We start from the raw sequence: 8,528 nt of genomic DNA on the forward strand, positions 1-8,528 counted from the left end.
CCAGAGCACACAGCCTCAAGCTGCACCAAGGGAAATTCAGGTTGGATATTAGGAAAATATTTTTCATGGAAAGAGGGATAAAGTTCTGGAATGGCTGCCCAGGGAGGTGGTGGAGTCCCCATCCCTGGGTGTGTTTAACAAAGCCTGGATGTGGCACTGGGTGCCAGGGTTGAGTTGAGGGGTTGGGGCTGGGTTGGACTCGATGATCTTGAAGGTCTCTTCCAACCCAGTGATTCTGTGAATTCTGTGAGTTAAAGGATTCTCTGAAGTGTTCTTTGTCATTTCCAAAAGCAGGCACACACCTCTATCCACATTGTCTGTACATCTATATTATGTGTATCTGTAGTTCCCATAAAACCTGTCAGCAGTGATAACATTTCTTAAACATGGTCACAGTTTTCTCTGTAGAAAGGGGAATAATTTGGACTGTAACAAGTCTAGTTCTTGCTGTCAAATGAATATCTTTGTAAATCCATATTAGTTACTTCCACCACTAAATTTTCTTCATGACAATATTCTAAATAACAGGGCCATCATAAAGGAACATGAATACCAGTCATGTCTTGCTTGTTTAAAATGAATATAAGAAAAAAAATCCTTGTGTAGCAGTACTTTATGGCTTTGTTTTCTAAAAAAGTGGTTGCCATTCATTTTTTATCCCATTGGGTTTTTTTCATTTTTAATTCTCATTCTGTCATTTTTTCTCTTTCTCATTAGTTATACCAGTGGTAAGTAAAAAAATAGAAATGATTGAAAGTGTGCTGAACAGAGTTAGCAGTCTGCAGAAGAATCTGTAATGAAAAAAACTTGAAATATCTTTTGCTAAACTTGTTCTCATTTATTTTTACAACTCTTTTGTTCCTCACTTCCCAGCTTTGTGAGCTGCTTGTTTCATTGCTGTTTTTCCTCTTCCTTATGTTCCTTGCAGACTTTAGGTAGAGGAGTAGCATGAAAATAGGCAAGGAGAGAGGAAGTAGCAGTGGATCAAAATAGAGGAGACCCCTCAGTGTCATCCCAAAACAGTGAGTGAGTCTTAGAACATCCTCCAGATACCATAACCTGAATTAGATTTCGCTGCACCACCAAGCACATGGCTGTGCTGTGAAGAAAGGGTGCATTCAGAGAGGATTTCAGTTGTCTGAGCTGGGTTTGTGATCCTTTTGCCTGATTTTGCAGCACCTGATGTCAGGCTGGTCCCTCACTTATTGAGAGTTGTGCAAGAAGGTTGAGGGTGCTGCAAGAAGTGGCAAGATCTGGTTGGTGGACCTAAAAGAAAGGTCACACCAGAGGTACTTTTCTAATTGAATCTTTCAGCTTTTAAACTGAAAAGTCCCTTCAGTTCTACTGAGTACAAAGGTGGCAGCTGTGACATGAGCCTCCCCTTATTCTGAGAACAGATTGATGCTGCTTTCTCCAAACTCTGAGGAGAAACTGGGAGTTTTTGAATCAAAGTAGCTGCAGCCCCTTTCCTGGTATTCTGGAACATTTCTGAGGTGCAGTTAATGACTTTGACTTGATACTGCCTCAAATACCAAAGAAATCTCTGAGCTGAGCCTTGTTGGTGTCTCTGTTTTCAGCAACTCTTGCTGAGAGCTTGTGTGTGAGCCAGAGCTTTTCCCAGAACAGTCAATGTTCTTCCAGAGTGAGCTGCTCCAGCAGAGATGTGATGCTGATTGCTGCAGATTTGGGGTTCACTTTTCTCTTGTCCTCCATGTGGAGATGCTCTTAAGAAAACAGGGGCCTGCTGGCATAGTTGGAATAAGAAAGTTGGAGAAAGAAGAGGCTGTGAGGGGTATTGATCAAATGGCAGTGATTGGGGGGGGGGGGAAAAAGAAAGTCAGGATTAAAAGAAGCTGGAAAAACACTTGGATAAAGGTGAGCCTGCAGGGCTGACAAGATGGATGAGGTTATAAAGAAGTGATTGATGGCTGCAAGAGCTTTGGGTGCAGCAGTGTTGATGTAGAGGATGTCAGGAAGGAGTGAAGGAAGACAAAATCCAACCATGGAAATGGGGAGAACATCCCAGATTTTTGGGTCCAAAAAAGAGCTACCACTGCAGGTGGGAGAATGTGAAACATCCAAGTCTCTTGCAGCAGGTTTTTTGACCAAACTTGGTTGGATTTGGCCATAAGCTGTCACCTGGGTTCAGCTGCTGCTTGGAGGTGATACCTCAGCTCTTGGAACGAGACAGAAGTAAATAATTACCTGCCCTGAGAACAAAAAGTTCTCTGTTGAAAAAAACCCTGTTTCATAACTGATTATAACTTAACTGTTCTTGTCATCTCAGTGTGTGATTGCAAAATAGTATAATTTGAACGTGGTATTCTCCCTGTGCTGCTGATAACATTAGAGCTGAGAGAAGTGACAATTATGGAAGATTTGCTCCTCACACTCCCCTGACAGCTCTTGCATGTCCCAGCCCCATTAGCCATGGTGTTGGCCCTTTCAGAAGAGCTGCTCTCATGCAGGGATTTCAGAGAGGCAAAATTATATGCTGAAAACTCAGAGGAATGGGCTGTTCTTTGGAGAAAAAGGCTTCTGCATTGTTATCTGTTATTATCCTAAAGCTGTTTTTCTGAGGTTGTCAGCACTGAGCACTTTCCAGAAAAAACCCAAATACTTTACTGGGTAGAATGGGGACCAGAGTTCTGGGACACCCAGGGTTCAGTTTTCTCTTTGGAATAACTCATGAAACACCATTAAACTTGATACTTATCATTGTCTAGCAACTAAAAATGTAATAATTTCCTTGGTTTTTTACTATATTTTTGCTGTAGAGATTGGTAGAAAATACAGTTGATGGCAAATGCAGTGCTTAAAAGCAGACTGTATACATTTTCTTTTACATGTAAGTATAAGAAGTCCAAATTAATTCTTCATGTAAAGCCAGGCTTCAAACTGGCCTGTAAAAGAGGATTGCTGCATTTATTTTTGGGTGCAGCCAAAGCACAGAAATGTTATTTGTTAATTTCTTTACTTAATTAAAAGAAACTTGGGAAAACTGAGGACACTGGGAGCTATGAACTGTAGGTCAAAGAGGTGTTTAAAATTTCAGATCCCTCAGGAACTTGAAAATCAAGGCTATTAATATCATCCCCAGATTTTATAAAAAGGTCAGCTGAAGTTGGTGTAATTAAGAAATTGGTTCAAATTAATTTAATTTAATTTTAGAATCTGCTTCACGGAGCCTTCCAGACCAGCAGGCAGACAGAGCTGCAGCTTTATTTTCCAGAGTGATTAGAGAAAGTCTCTTGTTTGGTTTTGCTGGGTTCTTTAGGCAGGAATTCCTTCAGAGTGCTTGTGTTGAGTTGTGTGATGCTCTGCAAGTCTTGCAGGCAGTTTGGTTTGTAATCAGCATTTAACAATTGTGTGTCAGTGTTGGGAAGAAGGTGCCTTGTGTTGTTCTGGAGGGGAAAAGCTGCTGGAGCTGTGAGGTGCTGTTAAAATAGAAACGCAGTTTCTTCCCCTGCTCCTGCTCTGTGCTGCAAAAAGGCTCATTTTACCTTATCAATACTGTGTAAATCAATATTTGATGGATTAGTAAATTAATTTATGAATTAGAGATGTTGTTTCCAGCATTTATTGAGTGGATGAAAGGGGTGCTGTCTGTCTTTTTATCCAAATGTTTGGCAATAGGTTTTTGTTAAAATCTATTCTCATTTAAGGGGGAAGATCCAAACCCAGAGGCTTGCCTTCCAGTATGAAAAAAAATCTCTGTATTCTACCCACTTTTCATTTGTTTGTTAGCTCCCCATCTGTTCTTTGAGCAGGATGGTCTAGACCCACTTTGTCTCCAGTAAAGAGAAGCTGTTTGGATTTGTCACATGGAATATTTAAAGTGTATATATATATATGAAAAAATGTATATATATATCTTGAAACACAAGAAGTCTGCCTGTCTTTTGTGTTTCTCCATTATGTCTGTAATTGCTGTACAATTTTGTTGTGTTTTTCACTGGTTGTGTGAGTCTGGGGTTGTTTATGCAGCAAATAACTTGGTTGTCAGCACAGATAATAAAATCAACAAACCCTCTTTTCTCTGCAGCCTTGACTAGCTGGGATTTCAGAGGCTGGCTCTGTAATTCAGCTGTGTCCCAGCTGAGATCCTGGCACTGCCCTACCCTGATCCAGCTCCCTGGAGCTCTCATTTCCCTGCCCTGTCTCTGGTGCAGGTGTGAATTCACCTTCATTACACCCCGTGGTCCTGGAGCACCAGCCCAAGGCTCTTTGTGGTCAGAGGTGTCTGTCAGACACAGCAGCAAAGCAGGAATTTGGGAGGAATTGGATTGGATCATTGATGGATTAACCCCCTGTTTCTGGAACTTTCTCTTAGGGTCACCCTGCTCCCTATAAAACCGTCTCGGCCCGAGCAGCCTCTCCATCCACAATTCTGAGGCTTCCAGCCAGTGCCTTCCAGGATGTGTTCCAGAAATACCCTGAAACCCTTGTGAGGGTGGTGCAGGTAGGTGGAGCTGAGGGGGAAGGGAACCACTCTCATTTCCAGGTCACAGGAAGATGTTTAGAGGCTCAGCAAGCTCATCATCCATCCTTTGCTAGCTACGGAACTGCTCATCTTATCAAGATTTGGACTTGTTCTGCTGTTCTCCTGACTGTTGAGCCCTAGACTTAATAATCCAGTATTATCCCAAACAGGACAAAAGAATTTATCTGTCTGTATATCTCCATTGATTGAGTTTCTGCCTGTGGTGCCCTCATCAATCAGCCAGACCTGCAGTGTGAGTCTCTTGGTCCTTGGGGAGTAGAAAGGTGCTGGTGTGGGCTCTGCAGCTTGGGGTGCACCAGGAGGGCTCCAGAATGGCTGAGAGCCATGAACAGACTGTCACATGTCCTGAAACAGGACTGCTGGACCCTCAGGAGCTCTTTGGTGAGGGCTGATGCTTTGGAAAGGTCACAAAATTCAGACTGACGTGTGAATTTTCAAGTTAGAAGCCTCTGTCAGCACCTGAGGGAAGAGCTGTGCTTTGTGTCAGTTGTGCTCACCTTCTGCTGCTTTGCAGGGGCTCAGACAGCTCTCCAGGGAGCATCTCCTGCAGGTGGGAGGTGGTGCAGGGTTCAGGTGAAGGATTTCCAGGGCTGGTGCCTTGTCCCACAGGTGTAGCAGCCACAGGATGACCCCACGAGTCACTCTGAGCTGTCCTTTTGCTTTGCCATCACTTCTGAATCTGTTTGTCCTTGCAAACTGTTCTGGTCTCTGGATGATTTATGAGCAACACATGAACCTCCTCATACTGCTGGTTGAAGGAGAACAGATCATTAACACCAAATTAATTTGCTCTGTGAGAGCTGATAAAAAAGAGGGGATGGCTCAGGAGTGGGAATTAGCTGGCAGGGCAGAGGAAGGTGCCACTGATTCCAGTGTTAGCTTTGAGTGCTTGTGAGACAGTGGGACAGCTTCTCTACGGGGAGAGCTGAAATAATTTTTTAATGAAGAGGAAAATTGGGCACAAATACTTCTATTTCAAGGCACTTTTACTACTGATGTTTATAGGAAACAAAAAGCATTTGTTGTTTGGGACTCAGACTTTGGATTCTCGTGCCATCAAATGATTGTGAAGTCATTGGTAAATCATTTGAATCTGTCTCTGTCTCAGTTTATCAGTTGCTAAAAAGGAATTTCAGCTTAGGGTACAGTCTGTATTTTATAGAGTGCTTTCAGGTACCCTGGTGCATGATTGTGTCTAAATGCCAGAACGAGTGTGGGAGAATGCTAAATCCATTGCTGCTGCCTCTTTGTTCCCTGCTTGCAGATCATCATGGTGAGGCTGCAGAGGGTGACATTCCTGGCCTTGCACAACTACCTGGGGCTGACCACGGAGCTCTTCAGCTGTGTGAGTTTGGGAGGCAGGCCCTCTGCTCTCCTGGCAGGGCACACAGAGCTTTTCCTTCTTCCAGAAGGTCATAAAGCAAATGCTACATACTAATTTCATAATGACAGTGCTTGAGGACTGAGGCACTTGTATAACCAGCCCATAAAACCCAGCCTACACTGATGCCTGGGGAATCGGTGGGGAGGCTTCAACTTCCCAAGTGCATCATTCCATGCTGATGAGTGTGCTCTGCTGGTGCTTCAGCACTTCTGGTGTTTGCTGATGATGTCACCTCTGCCTGAGCAGTGGGGAAAACGCTGTGCCCGTGGTGGCAGAGGGGCAGGGAATGATCAGTGTCAAGCTGGGAGTCCCCAGGCCTTGCTGGGAGGGAGCTGCAGATCCCAGGGCAAGCCACCCTTGGGGATTTGGGGCTGATGAGCACAAGCTGAGCAGTTCCTGGGGGTCTGTGCAGGCTCCAGGGTGTGGAACATGTGTCAGGGACGGGGTGGTTGATGTTTGCTTGTGCCCCCTGCTCCCAGCAGGGCCAGGGCACCCCTCTGATCTCCGTGAGCAGCGTCAGCGCTGGAGCCAGCAAGGCGGGGAAGAGACAAACACCCAGTGCTTTGGAGGAGGAGCGTGGAGAGAAGCTTGAAAAGTCTGGGGAAGCCCTGGAAATGGGTAATGCTTCTGGAAACATGGAGGAACTGTCCTCTGGCATCTTCTTAAATCTTTGTACTACTCACAGAATCCCAGCCTGTGCTGTCCCCTTGGGTCTGCTCACACCCTGGTCATCCCCTTCAGTCCTGGCATGGATACCCACACTGGTTTGGGTTGGAAAGGACCTCAAAGCCCATCCAGTGCCACCCCTGCCATGGCAGGGACACTGTCCCAGGCTGCTCCAAGCCCTGTCCTGCCTGGCCTGGGACACTGCCAGGGATCCAGGGGCAGCCACAGCTGCTCTGGGCACCCTGTGCCAGGGCCTCACTCCCCTTAACAGGAAAGAATTTCCTCCCCAAACCCAGTCTAACCCTGCCCTCCTTCAGCTTGAGGCCATTCCCCTGTGTCCTTTCACTACATTTGGTCCACTGTTGATATCACTGCTATTCGGAGGATTTTTATTTTATCAGGATAGTTAAGGATTGTCTTAGATTCATTTCAGGTTTGAAGCCTTTGGATAGTTCTTAGCTTCAATGGGGAAATATTACTGTGCTCTTAATGATATTGAGGGATGAAGGAAAGGGAAAAAATGACTCCTCATTTTGAGTGCAGAGAGGGAGTTGGGAAAATTCAGCACTCTAGACATCAGCAGAAGAATCGCTGGATATGTGTCTTTTCAGCCTAAAGACTCAGTACTTAAGGTAAAGCCAGGAAATAGATGGAGTTGAATTTTGCCTCTGCAGATGGAAAAAAATGCATTAAATCAAAACCAGGAAAAAGGTTTAATTTAATTTAATAATAAATTTAATATTTGATGTCTGTGTTTCAGAATCTTTAAGTCAGCCTTTAATAGTGGGTAGTTAAATGTTCTTATTGTTAGTGAAACTTGCTTTATTAGGGGATACCTTGTATTTACAGCATTTACTTTTACATTTCAGACATGTTGAGGATTTCTGGTGCAGAAAACTCTGAGCATGTTTTCAGAAGAAGCCTTTCATCACCTCCCTATGCAGGCTCTACAGAGGCTTCTAGTAAGTAGTGCTTGGCAAAATTGTGGGGAATATGTAATTTATCTAATCATGGGGGAAACCACATGATCTCTGGAGTGCTGGGTTAGACAATTTTCCTGTTTATGGTGGATAATCATCTTGCAGTCCTGTTCATGGCAGATAATCATCTTGCAGTGGTGCTGCTTCCTAACTCATTGGTCAAAAAATTATTTAGGAACAAATGGACTATTATCCCAGAGATAATATTATCCCAGAGAGTATTCCCTTGCTGTCATTATCAGCAATGGGGAACATCATTTGGCTACCAAGACCTGCAAATGAGGAGCTTTATTAATTGATATTACTGAAACAAACTGAATTATGATGATAGGCCATCATCTTTCACATAAAAGATGACACACGTTTCTTGCTTGGCCGATTGTCCCAAAAAGCACATTACATTGCTTTGCTGCTTTTAGAGGAATGTTCTTTAGAGAGGATAATAAAGGTGATGGATCATGGGATGCTCTGAGGAGACATTTATGAGGTTGAGCTGCTGTGATGCTGCAATGTCATTTTGGGGAACTTCAGTTACTCCACTGTAGACATTTTCCTCTGGGCCTGGTGTTTAGGGCAGCTTTGTGCTTCACAGTGGAAAAACTGGAGTTCTTGTGGGAATCACAGAGCACAGGCATCTGTCTCTGTTAGATGAGTAATAAATTAACCTCTGTCAGGCAATCCAAGCTCATGCTCAGGTACTGTTAATAGAGAAATGTTTAATCAGTGGAATAAAGGTGCCCTGGTGACTTTAGAAGATGCTTTTATTGCTCACCTTGGCTATTAAATGACTTAGGAAAAAGGAACATACTGTGAGGGTTGAAGGGTTTGGAGACAAGGAAGAAAGAGGGAGCCAGGCTGAGGGAGCCCTGAGAGCTTTCCCCAGGGTGAGGTTTGTGTCACTTGTTGCTGCCACACAAAGCTGCTGGTGTGCACAGAGGAGAGCAGTGGGAAATTCCTTCAGTTTTAACACTGGAGAGCTGATGTTTTTCCTCTG

The 8,528-nt window shown here is 44.2% G+C and overlaps 1 protein-coding gene across 2 annotated transcripts in view; it reads left to right on the forward strand.

The window, feature by feature from the left end:
• Positions 1-8,528, forward strand: part of PNPLA7 (patatin like phospholipase domain containing 7) — a 133,443-nt gene that overhangs the window by 11,426 nt on the left and 113,489 nt on the right. The window contains exons 9-12 of one of the 2 annotated variants that reach the window (XM_031059253.1): positions 4,334-4,462; positions 5,769-5,849; positions 6,368-6,506; positions 7,424-7,516. In XM_031059253.1, coding sequence (XP_030915113.1) covers positions 4,334-4,462; positions 5,769-5,849; positions 6,368-6,506; positions 7,424-7,516 — 442 coding nt within the window. The remainder of the gene's footprint in view (positions 1-4,333; positions 4,463-5,768; positions 5,850-6,367; positions 6,507-7,423; positions 7,517-8,528) is intronic. The other variant, XM_031059255.1, reaches the window with a different exon arrangement.

The sequence above is a fragment of the Geospiza fortis genome, unplaced genomic scaffold, assembly GCF_000277835.1.
Source record: "Geospiza fortis unplaced genomic scaffold, GeoFor_1.0 scaffold85, whole genome shotgun sequence".
Taxonomy (NCBI): domain Eukaryota; kingdom Metazoa; phylum Chordata; class Aves; order Passeriformes; family Thraupidae; genus Geospiza; species Geospiza fortis.